We start from the raw sequence: 17,852 nt of genomic DNA on the forward strand, positions 1-17,852 counted from the left end.
CAGAGAAGATTGGACAAAGAGCATTCTCCATCAGATGCATGTGTCATCTGCTGAAGGCTTGCTTAGTAACTAACATTGGCAAAATAGTTATTTAACTAAAGCAAAAAGATGATGTACTAAAATTTGAAATTATATTTGTACTCCTTCTGAGGGTATGCTGATGCAGTGTAGTCTGACTGAAGCCATGCATAAAGGCAGGAATAAGGGAGGGCTCTAAGGGCTCTTCTGATCTAAGAGTGAAACACTTGGATTTTCCTTAACTGTCAGCATGTCTCCTGCTCCGCATATCTCTGCTTTGGGTTCTAGTTTCCTCTGCTCCTGTACAACACTATGAATTTACCCTTGGTCTTCTCTTAGATGCTTTGCATATGTATTGTAACCTATGATATAGCTCAATAGCACTTGAGGAATGGGAGTACAATACTCTGCAATTTATTCAAGTTTTCATTCATTGCCATGTTAAAAATAAACTGTGGTTAATTATGGATATAGCGTTTTCACTGAAAAGGCTTTGTACAGAAATAATTATTTAGTACTGAATACCTTTTGTATATGTGTCATTTTCTGTGAATGTCTGTGGTTTTTTTAGACATAAAACCCACTTTTTTAATGACAGGAGGAAAAGATTTTTTTTTATTTTATTTTTTTTTCCCATTCCTAAAGAACATGGTGACAGTAACTTCAGCTATTAAATTTTTGGGGGGCTGCAAAAATCTTTTTCTCTCCTCATCATAATAACCATTTCAGTGTCAGAGAGCATGTTTAATGCCTTGAATGTAGCTTAAGCCTGATATTACAGTGTAGTTGTCAGATTACATCTTAGACGCATTTTAACAAGACAGCCTTTACAGCTGCATTGTTTCTTTGTCATAAACAATCTTTTGTCCCCTTTTATTTAAAGATTTTCCAGATCATTTATAATTCATTGAGATTTTGATGGATACAGTGGTTCACCTGCTGGCAGTGCTATAATTTGAAAGCACTGCAGATCTGATTACACTGTCAGTCATGGGATAATACTCTCAAATTCACATCTTTCATATCACACCTGCAAAATCAGTGGGTGAAACAACTTGATTGAAGGTCAAAAAGATGACTGACTGAGGTGTGACAGCCTACCAGAATCAGTTTTAATGGGGAAGGATGGCAGGAGCTTGCAATGCTGTATTTTAGTGTGCAGGGGAATTATTAATCAGTCAGCCAGCAGCTAGTAGCATGATTGATGGGTGAGATATAGGTTCTAAAAGCTTCAATAATAAAGAATATAAAATCCTTCAGTACTTTAGGACTTTACATTGGCTTTGCTTTATTACTCTCTCTACAAATCATTGTTGCAAGAGATTGAGTTGAAAATAGGACTTAAGTTTTCTATACCAATGTATATGAGTGACTTTAGGTCAGCCCAGTCTCTCATGTGGGCAAAGTACTAAATCAAATGAAACCTCTGACAAAATTCCAGTATGGTGGCAATCACACCATGTCAGTTTTTGTTTTAGGTTTGTTTTAGTTCATAAAGGATGTGACTAAGGGTGTGGCTAACTTTTTTTCCCTGCAAAATAGTTATATATATAATTTTGCAGTTGATGGACAGCAATGACATTTTTAAGACTGCTGTAATTTTGGTTAAGTCAGCAGACAGCACACAAGTGAAACAGTTCATGGAATAAAAACATCCTGTGTAAAATGGAATGAATGTCAGATTGGCTTAAAATCACTGTTTTGAATAAATCATAAAATAACTAGTCTGTTTTCCATTCTGCATCTGCAGTGAGTTAAATGCATTCTAAATAGATATTGGAAAGACATTTTTCTCTGGTAGGCACATTCAATTTTATATTTTTACTGTATTTTGTTTCTTTCAGCCTGTGGAGAAACACTGCAGGAATCTACAGGCAACTTTTCTTCTCCAGGCTTTCCAAATGGTTATCCTTCCTACACGCACTGCATATGGCGAATCTCTGTGACCCCAGGAGAAAAGGTATTCTTAACATTCTCTCAGCTAAACACAGATATTATTTTTAAAGTAAAATGTTGCATTTATGTTTAAAGCTTGCAGAATAGTTGAAAATCATGGTAGGCCATAGGCCATGTCTCTTGAATGGGACCATGAATGCTGTGCCATTGATTTGACTGTGGTCTGTGGCAGTAGACCACAGTAGCATCCATTCAGTGGCTTTCCACATGAAATGAAGTCATGATTTCAGTCTGCTATGTGTCTACGTCATGAAACCCCTTCAAAACTGGCTTTCAATGCAGTTGGCGTCTTGGCAAAGAGGTAGTTCAGATTCTGGGATGGTCTCTTCTCCAGTACGGGCTCAGACAAGCTGAGCTGCCTGGGACTGGTAGCTGGGCTCAGCCTGAGGGAGATCCTTGTTATGCTGAAAGAGATTTTGTGAAACAGTAATAAAGGAAAAAAAGTGGTATTTTGGGTGTCCCTGGTATTATTTTAATGCATAGGGTTTTAATTTCTGGGTGTCAGTTTAGGGAAAATGTGGATAAAGAGATTGGTTTGGTGAGAGCAGTTTGGGCAGAAAAGTTTGCCATCCCACTGAAAGCAAAACCTGTTTTTCTTGTGTACACTTTCAAAACATACTAGCTGAATCTTGCTTTAAAGTATTGGCTCAAATATTAGCCTGCCTCTAAATAAGGATAGAGGGAGAAATGAGAAGTTTCATGTTCAGACAAAATATGCAGGGAAAATAATATTGTAAGTTTCTTTACAGGAAGCAGTAGCCAATATTAAGCAAATACTGCCTGAAGGCTGAGAATTCAGACCCACCACCAGTCTCAAAACTGGGAAGTCCAAAGAGGAAAACAGAGCATTTGCCCCCAGATATTTCAGTTTTGTCAGTTTTCTCCCACTCAATATCGGACATAGTTTCTCCAAGTTGGATTACTTTTTCTGTGTTTCTTTCAGGTTAGGGTCCTAGTAGACACCAAGAATATATGTCCCTGATGTGCACCCTGAGGAGCTGTAAAAGCATTTGCTAGTGTGAGGAATGAAAGCGAAGTCATTTGGACTGTGTTCACCCTCCTCTGGGCAGGAGCCAGTGACAGGAGGAAAAATAAACATGCTTGGAAGGTGTGGGTGGCTCTGTAGGTTTGCAGGGAAAAACGAATGAAAACAGTTGAATAAGAGAAGGGTTGCACAAAAGATGCAAAGTAATCTAGATAAGTAACTTTATATTCCCGTTATTTGTGTTGCTTCTTACACACAGCTTCTTAACAACAAAAATGGCTTAGGTTTCTTTCCTGTTTCTCAGTTATAAAAGTCAAATGTTCATCTACAGTTATTGTTGGCTTCTGAAAATAACATTAATATATGAGTTGGAAAATTATGACGCTTAAAATTTATAGCACACTCACAAGTTTGCACAACTGTATCTGCGAATGTTGGTAACTATAATATGTTTGTAGTACTATTATAATGCCTTGAGATTGTTACCACTAATGAGCTGTAGAAAAGCTTAAGCCCTGTCCTGAAATCAGCAATATAAGGAGACCAGCTCCCTTCCAATCCTAGTCCCCTCTCCAAGGGAGAAAATGATTAAACCCTGTTTTCTTGTTGTAATCTGACGTATTACGTCCTGTCTGTAGGGCACTGTTCTGACCTCCAGCTCTCATAGTCTCCATAGAATTCAGCGAGAACAACATAAATGATATTTGTGCTAATGCCAAAAAATCTGTTTTGTCAGTGCTATTCCCACAGGATAGTGCCTTACTTTATTTGCAGCAAGTACTTGATGCAGACAGTGGAGTGGCAGAAATGAGGTCTAAATGTTAACTAATGCATATTGCATGTTGCCTTGGACACACTTATTATGCGTGATCCCAAGTTTTTTCAGCCATTTATGATAACATATTCACATTATGAAGGGAAATAAATATATATTTAAATCTATGTCTTTCCTTTTTTGCTGTTTTGACCCTGATAGATCTCAGAAATGTCAGATGGTGGTTAGAGTACATATAAGTACATCACATCATGTTCTGAAACATCAGTGAGCACTTTAGTCACCTAAAAATAAACTGAAAAAGCATCAGTCCAGATTGTTTAGCTCTTGTCTCTTATTTACTGAGATTTAGTATTGTGCTGTTTGAGCATAGTTTAGAGAACTCTATTCTATCCATGCTGCTTTCTACATGTACAGACACCTCTGATCTTTGTCAGGAAAATCAGTGAAGGACAGGACTGCAGTGGTACACTCTGGCTGTAGTAATTGTTTTATTGGTAAAGATTATAAATTGGCAGCCCAGTGTAAAATAAATATGTGCATCCCTATGACTAAAACAAGGCAGTTCATTCACCTTTTACTTTCTCCTGAGATTTAAGACTACATGGTAAATAGCTGTACACAGTATACCTATACATAGAAAAATCTCTGGGGGAGGATGGTGTTAGTAACACTGTATGCCCTCTTCCAGGGTGAATCGCTCCTTCTGGTGTGTAGAGGTGTTGTTGGCATGGGGACTTTCAACTCTGCCAGTGTTGTTAGTTGTTTTTTTTTTTTAACCTTTCTTTCTGAATAAGTTACATTACTTCCTATTTTTCCTTAATTTTTAAGTGAATGATGAAATAGGACAGGTAACTCCTTAGGTGAGATGAGGAAAATGCCACTTGCAGAAAATTTAGTTAGTACTGTCTGGTGTTTGCTAAATATCCCAGGTGCTGGGCAGTATGATATATTCTAAAGCTGCAGTAGCACAATTGAAACTGCTGTGTAATCAATAATTCTTGAATTGCACTGACAAACATCCATTGATTGTTTTTTCCTATGAAGAGTTTCAGCCACGTTGTCCCCTTGAACAAGCTCTGCCCTGTCTCTATCTGTCCTTAATACTTTGCAGAATTGCAGAAAGAATCTTATATATTTTTATTCTTGCCAACCAAAAATCATGCTGTGACAGACTGGGGGTTCTGCATATGGGGTTATGCTCTTGAATACTAGTCAATGTTAAGGAATTGCTGTATCATCAAATACCTTGGCAAGTCAGAGTCAGGCTGTGAAGGTTATTTCATATAGTTTCAAAGACAGGGACCATTAAGGAGGCTTATTACATTTTAATGGTTTCCATTTAGATAGCAGCCCTTTGGGATCGTGACATGATCACACCTAAGTAACACAATCCTTTTCCCTTTTCTGTCCTGGTGACTAAGGTTTGGAGAAAGGCAAATTTGCAAACAGAAAACAAAGAAATCTGATGTTTCAGCTGTGTCCTGCAAAATTGAAAACTTGTGGCTAGACTCATGAGAGACCTCAAGGCTGTAAACAGCTGAACCATGGAGAGGGCATAGGATGTGGCTTCCATAACCTGCTTCCAACAGAGCCAGCTGAGTTAGCTTAAGCAGACATGGAAGGTAGCCTGACCTTCATCCAGCTGTCTGCATCTCATCTGAGTAGAGAAAAATCCTCCCCTTTGAGAACCCCTCTGCCTGCATGGCTGAGATGAGGTTGACATGGATGGAAAAGGATGAGTAGACTGCTAAGGGCAGTAGAGGACAAGTAGACTGCTAAGGGCAGCCTAGTAAATGCCAGCTGAGAGTGTCAACTACTGCTTTGACACATGCCTTTTTTGGGCCTACAGCACAATAATCTAGAAACTGAATATTACAACATTGAATGATTTATGTCAAATTTCTCAGTAATACTAGAAAGGAAACAGTATTCCTATTTTGCAAAATAAAAATAAAAAAATAATAATAAAAAAATAATTCCCCAGCAAGGGCCTAGTGAAAACCTAGTAAAAAGGGGAAACAAAATGAGAACCATACAAAGAGAGATATTGCATAATAGATTGAAGGCTGATAGGTAGAGGCTGATAGATGAGGCTGTTAGGTAGAAACCCAGGTTTCTACCAACACTAGCTTGTTCTGTTGAGAGTGCATCCAGAGTGTGTGTTGTGCTTACTTGAATCATCTGAATTGTCCCTCTGCAGTTGAAATTCATTCTATTTAACCTGAATTGCTACATCTGAAATGGGAAACCAGTCATAAAGTCTAGCCCACAGAACTTGCAAAGATGCAGGAGGCTGAGAATCAAATCTTGGATGTCCCAGAGGTTAGTTAGTTCAAATCCTTGGAGTTAAACAGTGGACCGTCTGGATTTCTGGACTGGCTTTCATTAAAAACATGAACAAACAACCAAAAAACCCTACAACACTCCCTTCTTGCTCCACCGCAGTTCCCTACATGCTCCAGCTCTTAATGGCACTGATTTGTTTGATGTATTTTCTATAAGAAAACTGTAACTCTTCTCATTCACTGAATGATTAAATGAGAGCATTTCATTCTCCTTTAATTCCATGCTTAAGAGCACATCCACTGTCTACATAATACTTTTATTTGATTTTTTTTTTTTTTTTTTTTTTTTTTTTTTTTTTAGGACTTTATTAGCTGTTTTTCAAAGTTCAGGGAAATGGAATCTATACTCAAGGCCAGGTAAAATATGGATATGGAAAAATAGCTCAAAATATTTGAATATGTATTCCCGCAAACTTGTCAGCGTAAGGAATGCATATGCTTTCATCAAAATATGTTCATTTCTATTGTAATTATTATTGCAACAAAGAGTAGGAGTTACATAGAAATTATCTGATTTCATATCAGTCTGTTCTTGTCTTGCAGCTCAGGACATAAGCCTGATATATAATTTGATCATCAATATAATTTGATGACTTTCAATGTTATGGGTCATTATGATCCACAGTGCTAATAGCAGTTGTGGACATGAGTTAATATTATTTAAATATTGAGGAGTTTCCAAAGCATCAAACTAACATCAAAGTGTACATTCTCTGCATACATATCTGAGACTAAATTACTACCTCCCTCTGTGGCCCTAAAGTGATATAAGGGAGGGGCCCAAAGACAGAGAGAACAGGCAATTTTTTTGCATCTGCTTCACTGAAAATGTTCCAAAGCTGCTTGCAGGATGTTCCCATGAAGAACACAGTGCTAGAGACAGACTGTGGTTTCAGCAACACTTATGGAAGTTTTGTGGATGTGGTAGCAGCTTGTGGGTGTAAATGTTTGGCCTTACTTAAACATCAGAACAGGTATCTGTTTATTCAGTGCTGTCCTGATGGTCCTTGGCATGTTTTGTGGCTCATACCTTCATCCCACAAAGCTGTGGCTGCCAGCATTAATATACCTTGCTGTACAGGATTTCTGGCTATTGGGTTTTATTTGCAGCTTCACAGATGTTTTCTGTTTCCAATGACATCAAATTAGTAAAGGTGAAAGCTACATCGCTTTTCATACCCATGAGCTTGATTTTTCACCCATCAGTAGGTTGCCAGCACTAGGTGGTGGGGTAAGATACAATACAGCCTTCAAGATAGAAATTTTCCCATTCTCCAATGAACACAACAGAGGGTTTTGAGAATATAATTGTGTGTGTGTACTTTTTTTTTTTTTTTTTTTTTTTTTTTTTTTTTTTTTTGGTGAAAAGTAAGTGAAATCAAAATTTCTGCTAGCCTAATGTTAAGGGCTTTATGGGAGCTTTAAATTAGCTTCTTCCAATAGCTGTTTTTCTTTTGAAAATGTAACATTATGAAAAAGTTCTGCCTTTCTGGTTTACTATTGTAACACATCATTGTCTTTGGAGAGACTTGTGGTGCCTTCAGAAAAGGTGGAAGTCATCCCGCATGACTGTCTGGCCCATTTTTCCAGTTAGTAGTGTTACTAAGTAGTAGTAGTAGTTAGTAGCGTTACTCCTTGCAGTGGGACTAGGGGTAAATTCTTCTCCTTTCAACTGACACAAAAAGCTCCATGGAGTTATATTTTTGCACTACGAGGTATTTGCTACTATGCAGCAATTTCTGTTTGCTTTGTAATAGCAGGTTTTAGTTGTGAGTTCCTAGGATCAGAGCTAAAAATATTACCACTTAATGCTTATATGTAAATAAGGAAATTTTTTATAGTTAGTCTGAAATACTTATTAATCTACACTGAGGAACTGATTTGGGAGAAGATGCATTATTTTTCAGATATGCTTAAATCCAACTAAAGGAAATGAATTCAAAGAGATTTTATAATACAAAATATGAATGAGTCTTAATCTTCATGTTTTGACTCGTCCCTAAAATTACAGGGCATAACACTAAGACTGTCCCAGTCAGTCAGGGTCCAGCCTGTAGCTACTGTGAACCTACAATCAGTATAATCTATTTCTCTGTTAAAAGTGTAAGTTTATGGCAGGTTAAGATTAGTATTTCTAAACCAAAGTGGGATAATGTGGTGGTCTACAGTACCCCTGATATTATGTATTGAAAATATGCCTATTTACAGATGTGCCCAGTGAAATCAGGAGTCTAAGTTCCAGCAATGCAGAAAACTGAGATTTCTGTATAAAAGGCTTTATCAAAAAACTTTTTTATTAAAAAGCTTTATTTATAAAAAATATACATATAAAGCTTTTCATTACATCTGTGTGAAAAAGGAACTTGTGTCATTTCTTTTAATGATACTGTTTTCAGTATAATGGTCCACCATTGTCAATATATAACTTCTTTGAAAGTAAATTATCTTGTCAAAACAGTAGTTGAATGGAAACACAAACAAAAACAATTCTTTTTTACAGCTGTCAGTGCTGCTTATAGTCACAGAATGGAATGGAAGAAGAATTGGCAGGAGAATTATCAAATAACATAGTTAAAACGAGATCAGCACATTATTTTACCATATGAGCATTCTTGAATTTGTATTTCTCAGTGAAAATCTCCTTGTAAGCAACTAAATATGTGTCTTGGATCTTCTTGACTATGTAAGAATAAATTAAAAACAACAACCTTTTAATAGTCCCATGCAACTTTTGCTTAGTATAAAAAATTAATTGAAGTTAATTATCTAAGCAATTGGGATCCTTTTATGGGTGACCACTGGCTTCTGTTCTGCAGAATGCTGTTGAGATCATTTTCTGGTAAGAATCATATGTGATTTCTTCTGATTGCAGATTGTTTTAAACTTCACTACAATGGACCTGTACAAGAGCAGTCTCTGTTGGTATGACTATATTGAAGTAAGAGATGGCTACTGGAGAAAATCACCTCTGCTTGGTATGCAATTGTCCAGTGTTGCTCTGTCCATAGTTACATGGCTCAATCAGTTCAGTGGACTTCTAGCTTGCTATTGTACACACAATACTCTTACTTTTTTTTTTTAGGTGTCTAGAATGTATCTAAACTAAGGTGGGAAAACAACAACAACAAAAAAATGAAATGGTCTCAAATAAGTTGTTCATTTAACTTCAAACCTGAGCCCACCCTTTCATTGCAGCTAGCTGTTGTTCAGTTTCATGTGGGGAAAGAAACTACAAAACGTGCAACTTTTTGCTTTGCTTATGGGTGTTAAAATATGAAGTTTCCACAGGTGATTTCTGTATATGCGACCTGTACAGGTAATAGTACAGGTGCATGTTTTGTACTAGTCCTTTTGCCTTGGCAATATGACTTAAAATAGCATAGCCTTTATTTTTAAGGCTTTATTTTTAAAGCCTTTATTTTTAAAGTGTCAAGGAAGGGTAACTTTTCTGCTGTTCTGAACTCAACCTTTCCTTGTTAGTTCCACAGTCTTAAAATAAGTAACACCAGTTGAATAACACCAGGTTAAGTTTGACAACCCGTGGTCTTCTACAGTTTTAACTGGGAATTTCAGACCATTGGAAACATGAAAGTCTCCAACCTCTTAGGCCAGTTTTGTGGTTGTTTTTAGAAGATAGACTAAAAATAATTAGCATTTTAATGGCCACAATTTAAAAACAATCAAAAAGAGATAAAAGGGAAATAGATACAGGGGACAGCTTTTTAACAGTAATGCCTGTTTTCTTGAAAAGAAAAGAGGAAACAATTAAGACCAAACAGTAAATGCTCTTTCATCTTGTTCCCTTCTGTGTCTCCTAAACAAATGAAATTTTCACCTACCTAGGATGAATTTAAAAGGATAACATAGTACAGGGTCATTTGGATGTTAGTTTTTAAATCTCTTTGGTCCTTAGACATGATGAGCAGTATTACTGTGACACGGATTATGTTCATCTATTAAGATTAGTACTCATTTTACCCTCCCAAAATGCCTTGGTTTGTATGCATAGAAACATTCTATATCAATAATTTCTCAACTTAATTCCCCCAAGATGTTACAGTTTGACTTGTTAGCCTGACAGCAATGAAAAGCTTTATAATAAAATCTTTGTGTATTTAGGTCCCAATCTGCAGAAACACGTGCTCCACCATAAGCATGTGAATAGTTCCACTGAGCTGGTTATGCTACTTCTGTCTATAATGTTAAACACATGTGTAAATGTTTGCAGCGTTTGGCTTCAGAGGCGGCAGAAAATGCAGTCACTGGTTGCATGTTTTTAGGCAGGTTTTGTGGTGACAAACTGCCAGAAGTCCTTGCGTCCTCTGACAGCAGGATGTGGATCGAGTTCCGCAGCAGCAGCAACTGGGTTGGAAAAGGTTTTGCAGCAGTTTATGAAGGTTGGTTGATTAGTGCTGTTAGTTCTGGATGAAAAATCTTAATCAGATACCAATGAATATATTTCTGACTATATATAGCTGTGTATATATAAGAAAATGAAATTGCTATTTTATGACTAAAAGAGACTAAAAGATGTCAGCTTAATAGATACATTTTGAAACTTCATGTGATCAGATTTCAGATGACCTCTTTTCTAGGGACACCACTGATATTATTCATAATGTTTTTGCCTGTTCTTTCATTAACTAAATGTGCATGTTGTGCTTCGTGTGTGGAAATAATTCTTTGAATACTTTCTGTTCATTCTTCAGAAAATCTGACTAAAGTTTTCCATATGCTTTAGGATTACTTAATAAAGAGATATTCCCCTACTCTGAGTATATAAGGAAGTCTACGTTCACCTGTTCAAACTAAAATAGAGCTTGTTTTCTTAAATATTGAACTGGATGATTTAATTGCTACTTACAGTTCTTTACATAATTATTAGTAAGAATCCTGGGAAAAAAATGCATTTACTTTTACTGAAAATATTTCTTACTTATATTAGCTGTTTTTTCATATTAAGTGTAAGCCTGAAGTGTTAAACTGTAGAACAAAATATATAGATCATTATAGAATGTAAGGTTTTCCTCTTATTTTTCTCTTTCTGAAGGTTGGTAAATAATGAAGAAATATTTATATTAAATATTTTAAAAAGGTGAACTAAGAACTATTTTGACCATTTAAATATGTTCTGTAAAACATAAATTCAGGTCATCAGTGATTTCAGTCTTCTACAACATTATAAAATGCTTAGCACTATTAGAAATGCATTACATTGACTAACAGAAATATGTATAGTGGTCTAAATCAATCATGATTTCAATAATTTGTCCTTGGTAGACTTTCTAAGTATTTTCTAGAATAATCTTCTCATTAATTTTAAAAAGAAGGGCATAAAGATGTCAGTTTGGGCATGGGGGACAGTAAATATCATTATTGTAAATGTACTTAGACTTTTATGTTTTTGCCAGCTATCTGTGGAGGTGAAATCCACAAAAATGAAGGCCAGATCCAGTCTCCCAATTATCCTGATGACTACAGACCAATGAAGGAATGCGTGTGGAAAATAACAGTGTCTGAAAATTACAATGTAGGATTAACATTTCAAGCATTTGAGGTAAAGTTTTTGACCAAATTCAGAAAAGTGTCTAGTGAATGATTAACAATGACATTTAAGGGAAATCCTCATTAAACCTGTGAAGGAATTTATTAATTCTCTAGCAAAAATAATCTACAGAATCCAATTCTTCTCTCCATGAGACCTTGGTTTTTGCAGAAATTTTCAAGAAGATTAAAGGTTTATATATTATCTGTGTTATTTGAGTTGGAATGTTTAAAGTTCTGGCAATTGTTGCAGTTTAACAAATACATAATCCAGTTCAGTAAGGCTGCTTTAATATTCTGTTAAATAACCAGGATTTTGTGCCTTAACTGAATCTTATCATTAAAGAGGAATGTCCATCTGGAAACAAAACCCTGTGGTGTTTGGCTTTTTTTTTTTTTTTTTTTTGAAAAAAAAAAAAAAAAAGCATATATATATATATAAATACAGAAAAAAAAAATATATATATATATATAAATAAGGCCTCACTAAACTCAGTTTACAAACATATACTTAGAAGGGGCAGAAAAAAAATCTGTGGTGAGTCATATCTGTGTGTCATTATCATACATCTTTCTATGTAAACATTGCTAAACAGTGGTAAACTTTTCTATAAGAAAGAAAAAACAATGTTTCATACATGTTATATATACATACATTATAGACCGACTTGAAGTTTGTAGATAAATTTAGTAATATACTTGGAATCTGGTCTAGTGCAGACAAGATGAGCTCTCCCCACCAAGAGCCTTTCAGATGCTATTTAGACTGCTTCGCCTGGCTCAAGGTTACTTAACACAGTATGTTAGTCTCTCTCTTTAAGCAGTAACTTTGTATAACTTACTGACTAGATACAGAGATTTTCTAGTCTGCCATAGTTGCTCAGTATTTTTTAGTGTGATCTCAAGAGAAATGGCTCTATGAACCTCCATAGGAGACTTGCCATAGTATTTGACTACCATGGAGATACTCAGAGATGGTCTGTGTGCATGATACATGACCCTGGTTCAGTTTCATCTGTACAGAGAAAATGAGAGCACGATTTTAGTAGTGGTTAAGGCTATTGGAAGAAATGTTATCTTCCAGTTCTTTTGCAGGCTGTTTAGTGTAATGGCGCTCTCTAGAGGTGAAACGTGGACTGACACCTCCTAAAAACGGCAGTATTGTTGGGTGGTGGTGTCAAGCAAAAAGGGTTTTAGTGCTATATATGTTTTTAACAGGAAAAAAAAAAAAAAAGTCTCTAACAGCAGGAACTTGAAAGGCACACACTTCTCAAGGGAGAGTCTGAGCTGTGAATCCAGAGTGGCAAGATGCTATTGAGAATCAAATAAGGTACCCCAGAAAGATACAAGACTTCTCTTACATCTCTTTGCTGCATTTCTTATTGGCTGGTCTGCAGAGGTCTGCTGAGAATGAGAGCTGTTTTGGAAGTTGCAACGAAGTGCCCTGCCTAGACATTCACCTTTGGGGCTGATTTCCATTTCAGGTCCAAGTGCTCGAACGTAGGTGTTCTGTGTTTTGGTACTAAGTCCCACTCTGGACTCAATCCTTGGTGTGCTGCCTAGTAAAACAAAAAGATGTTTGAAAATCACAGTTCTTCATGCCAGCTTAGATCAAAAAAAGTAAATGTCAGGCCAAAGAGTTATTGCAGTGTGTTTGTGAGAAAATTACTTCTCTGTCCTTTGAAAGGTACAGTTAAGTATGAGGAATTCTCATTATCCATACATAATGCTAGAAAAAATAACTGTATAAATAACCTCCATTCTGAAGTGAAAGCACAGAGGAAGATGAGAATTCCAAACTGCATCAATGAGTCATCCTGTTTTGCCTGTGGTGGGCAATGCGTTTTCCACTGGGTGTGGGATTACTCTTACTTACTTGGCTTCCTGGCGGAGAGCTATATTTTTCCAGTACCTAGATGTTAGCACAGATGCAGAGTCCATTGTAACTCCATTGTTTTTTGCTTCATCATTATAGTTACCATTATTAATACTCTTTATTAATACTCAAAGATACCTACATACTATAATGTTATAGCTACCTTTATTAATCTTAAAGAACTAATGCTCTTTGAAAACCAGTGGTCCTTGAGTTTATTTATTTTTTTTATGGTCCTGTGTTGGAAGGCAGTTTCACCAGTGAGGGCAATCCAGACTTGTAGGTTTGTGCCATATTAATCTCCTGGTGGTAAGGGTTCCATTAGGGATATATCCCCACCTTTTCTGACTAAAGTCTACCACCTGAGTCAGATATGCATACCTGAACTGGAATGTAACTCTATCAACAGATAAATTAACAGTAACAAAAAGCAACTGAAAGATTTCTCCTGAAATGCGATTGCTCTTGGATTAGCTTCTCAAATCTTTGTATTTTGATAAAATCTTTTGCTGTTTTAATTTTTTCTTTTCTGTCCAAGGAACTATAAAAGAAATGTAGTCTAGAATTTTTATGAATTACATTTTAGTCTAAAGTCATAGTTCAAAACTGGAACTAAGTGCAAGAATTTTTCTTTTCTTGTACAAATTAATGTTGAGAAAGTAGCTGGCTTTCCATTTAACCAGGCGATTTCTTAGTGTTTTCTTGTGCTTATGTACCTGTCTTAGGAATTCCAGTATTTTTTCAACTTAATTTACTCATGCCATTCAAATTCTGGGTTTCTTCCAAACTCTTCAGATCCAATGGTACCTTTCATTCTCCTTAAAGAAATGTATTTTTTTTCCCTGTAAATTCTGTTTGTTTATGTTTGTTTGTTTGTTTTTTGATCTTGCTTTTGCTAACGTTTTAGTTTCTTCTCATCCATATGAAATTTCAAACTTGTGAAATGTTACTACTACAGTAAATAAGTTTTTACTATCCTTGTCTTGCAATCTATCCTTGTAATAGGGTGAATAAGAAATTACTGCAAGTGTAACAGAACTTTGAGGCAATGTTCCCAGATGACAGTACCACAATATCCTAAAACCTGAAGTTCACATAAGTAAAGCACATTTTAAAGTTTTCTTTTTTTTTTTTTTTTTTGGTTACCAAGGGCCTTAAAACCAGTTATTACTTCTCAGAAACACAATACTTACCTGTTTGTTTATGTATACGTGTAACTATTTTATCTTTTAATGTATTAATATATTAATATTTTATTAATATATAAAATATATTAATATATTTATCTTTTAATATATTAATATATTAATATCTTTTGATATATTAATATCTTTAATATATTAATATTAATATTGGTAATAATAATGGCATCACTTGTAATAGTAGTACACTGAAAATAAATATTTATGGTAGAATGGCAACCATTTTGAATTGCTTTATTGGAAATCAATATCACTTTGTATGTTGGTTAATTTTTATGGTCTCAGGAAGTTTAGTAATTCACTGTTATGCAAAATGGATTTTTAGCAGTTTTCTTCTGCCAAAAATAAGGAGTGAGAACCAACATTTCACCTCAGTGGGAATTTGGTACATGTAACTCAGAGCTGCACATAGCCTTTAAAAAATAATAATTTCCATACTGCCCCATAGAATATGGAAAATATAGAAAACATGGAAACATGGAAAAAAACAGATGTTAATTAAAAGTCTTGAGTCATGAAAAGACCACAGATGCATGTGGGGGAAAGTACACAATTCGTCCTTTGATTTTCATGGGCTTTGGGCCAGGTCAATTCTTTCTACATCAGAGTGCAATATGATTTTTCTGAGATAACAAGGCATGTTGGAATATGATGTCATGCCTTTATTAAGATTAATGAAAATTTTGAATCAGCATTACAGTATAGATCACTTACCAGTGCTCAGGTAGACACATGCCTAACCACATTAGTTGCAAACATGCAGTTGCCACTGAAGTTAGTAAGAGGTAGTTGCACCCCAGACCTTCGTGACTTTCCTCTCATTTCCCTAACTCTGGTCCAAAGTAATTCCTTAGCAGACAGTTAAGCAATTACAGTAAACGGCAATATGGATTGTGCCAGAGAAATGAGTGGGAGAAAATTATGTATGTAAATACTCAAAGAATCAGAGAGTTGGAAAGAAGACAGAGAAATTTTTTGTGTAAGTGCCATATGTTGATAGCATTAAAATGAAATAAAATCAAACAGCCCCTCCCCCTAGATTTCCTTCTTATATAAAGGAAGCAGAATTCCTAATGTGCTAAATGAAAGCTCCTTAGTCTGTGGTGGTTACTGAGATTAGTGGTGATCATAATGTGCAACCAGAGCAGAGTGTCAGTAGCTGCTTGTACTAACTGCGTAGTTTCCATGCAAGTAAAGTTTTGTCAGAAGATGAGATGTGGATTTTTGTGGGTTTTGGTATAGTTTTGATTTGATTGAGATTTTAACAGAGTATGGATGGGCTGTGTTGAATCTGAGTCTTCTCCAACTCCTTCTCCCTGACTGTTGTCCTCCTCCTCCCCAGCCTATCCCACAATTCAGACATTTAGTTGAACAATTGTTTTCTTAGAGGATTTAGTTTTGAGTTCTTGGATTTAGATAATTCTTTCATAGCTAAGGTGCTATATTTCTTGAGTAGCATGAAGTAATCCTACAGAAAAATGACCCAGATCAATATTTTTTAATATATTTTTATTATTCTGTTGAGAATAATGTTCAGTCATAAAGACAGGCATAATAATTATCTAGGCTCCAGATAGAATCCCATTCAGTCTGCCCCTGATTTGGTGCAATTCCTGCTTTGACTGACTTCGCAAATACTATTATGTAAAGAGCATACCGCTTGCTACCCCAAGTAGACATCTGGAAGGTTGTTTAAATAAGAGGCACATTTTTAGTTGCCCTAGTTTCAGTATGTTTCTCTGACAATATGACATAGATTCACTCACTGACCCAAAAAGTCGGAAGACACCTGAAATCAGCAGTCATGCAAAGGAAACTAGACATATCATCTGCAGAATAATGATTTTTTTTTCATATGTTCTGTTGTCTGCTTAGTAGCTGATAATTTTAGAAGTGTGTTTGGGTCTAATTTTTTTGGGTTCCAGATGCCCCAAACTCTTCATGCTCTGTATGAAGACTTTTTTTTTTTTTCAGTTACTCTGAAACATCTATGGATACTGGCAAATGCAAAATTTTTCACTGTGTTAAGAATAAAGTAAAAAAAAAAAAAAAAAAGATCTACACCTGAAATAATACAGGTTGATTATGTCTAAGAATCTTACTCATATTGAGCTTTTCAATAGTTCAAAACCAAATAGAATTTCTGACCTGTTTAGTCATTCAACTATTAATTTTTTATACTTGAATATAAGTGTACATGAGAAAAGAGAAATTTACTTGAACTCAGAGCAGGAATTTGACAGAACACTGGGAAGCTTAGAGGCAATCTTCACTTTGCTAGTTACTTTTTCCCATTTAGAATGTTGTATCTTGTGTAAAGATCTCAAGTTATTCTACTTACATATATATGTATATATATATAAAAGTATATAGAGAGAGGAATTATAAATGATCTAGTGATGCTGCTTCTTTTCCTCACCTTCCTTATGCCTGAATGCTAAACAGAACCCCAACTTTAATTTTTATTTTTTTTTATTCTGTTTATTATCTGACTGTTATTTGATATTAATGGTCAAGTTCATATATGTCGTTTAAAATAATTTTTTACAGATTGAAAGACATGACAACTGTGCATATGACTACTTGGAAATTCGAGATGGAATGAATGAAAACAGTCCTTTGATTGGTCACTTTTGTGGCTATGACAAGCCAGAAGACATTAGATCTACCTCTAATACCCTGTGGATGAAGTTTGTTTCTGATGGAACAGTTAACAAAGCAGGATTTGCAGCTAACTTTTTTAAAGGTAAATGTTAAAGCATATTTTGGGACATGTGAACTGTTTATCATTTGTTTTTGTGCTAGAAAAAATATGATAGAATATGAAAATTTTTGAACCTATTTTTACTTAAAATAGTTCTTTATTATCTTCAACATACTTTTTACCTGGGCATATGATTTTGTCAAACAATGTTGGTAAAGGTATTTCAGTCTCCTTGTAAAAGATCTCCAAAGAATGAAGGACCATATTCAGTCCAACTACCTGCTCTCTTCAGGTTAAAAAAATCAGATTGGTTTTGAAGCACCTTTGAAACATATATAGTCTTGTAAAGTATGTTTGTTGGGCTAATTGTGTTATCAAATATAAAGTCCATCTGAGGAATAATTTGACAATGAATCACATAGGTATTTCACAGCTAGTAGAGAT

General features: G+C 35.4%; 1 protein-coding gene across 5 annotated transcripts in view; it reads left to right on the forward strand.

Annotated features, from left to right (window-relative positions):
- Positions 1-17,852, forward strand: part of TLL1 (tolloid like 1) — a 182,537-nt gene that overhangs the window by 104,774 nt on the left and 59,911 nt on the right. For 4 of the 5 annotated variants that reach the window (XM_084518162.1, XM_084518165.1, XM_084518161.1 and 1 more), the window contains 5 exons: positions 1,863-1,978; positions 8,955-9,057; positions 10,363-10,479; positions 11,494-11,639; positions 17,255-17,450. In XM_084518162.1, coding sequence (XP_084374288.1) covers positions 1,863-1,978; positions 8,955-9,057; positions 10,363-10,479; positions 11,494-11,639; positions 17,255-17,450 — 678 coding nt within the window. Of the gene's footprint in view, positions 1-1,862; positions 1,979-8,954; positions 9,058-10,362; positions 10,480-11,493; positions 11,640-17,254; positions 17,457-17,852 lie in introns of all 5 variants that reach the window. The other variant, XM_084518163.1, reaches the window with a different exon arrangement.

The sequence above is a fragment of the Aythya ferina genome (assembly GCF_964211825.1).
Source record: "Aythya ferina genome assembly, chromosome: 4".
Taxonomy (NCBI): Eukaryota; Metazoa; Chordata; class Aves; order Anseriformes; family Anatidae; genus Aythya; species Aythya ferina.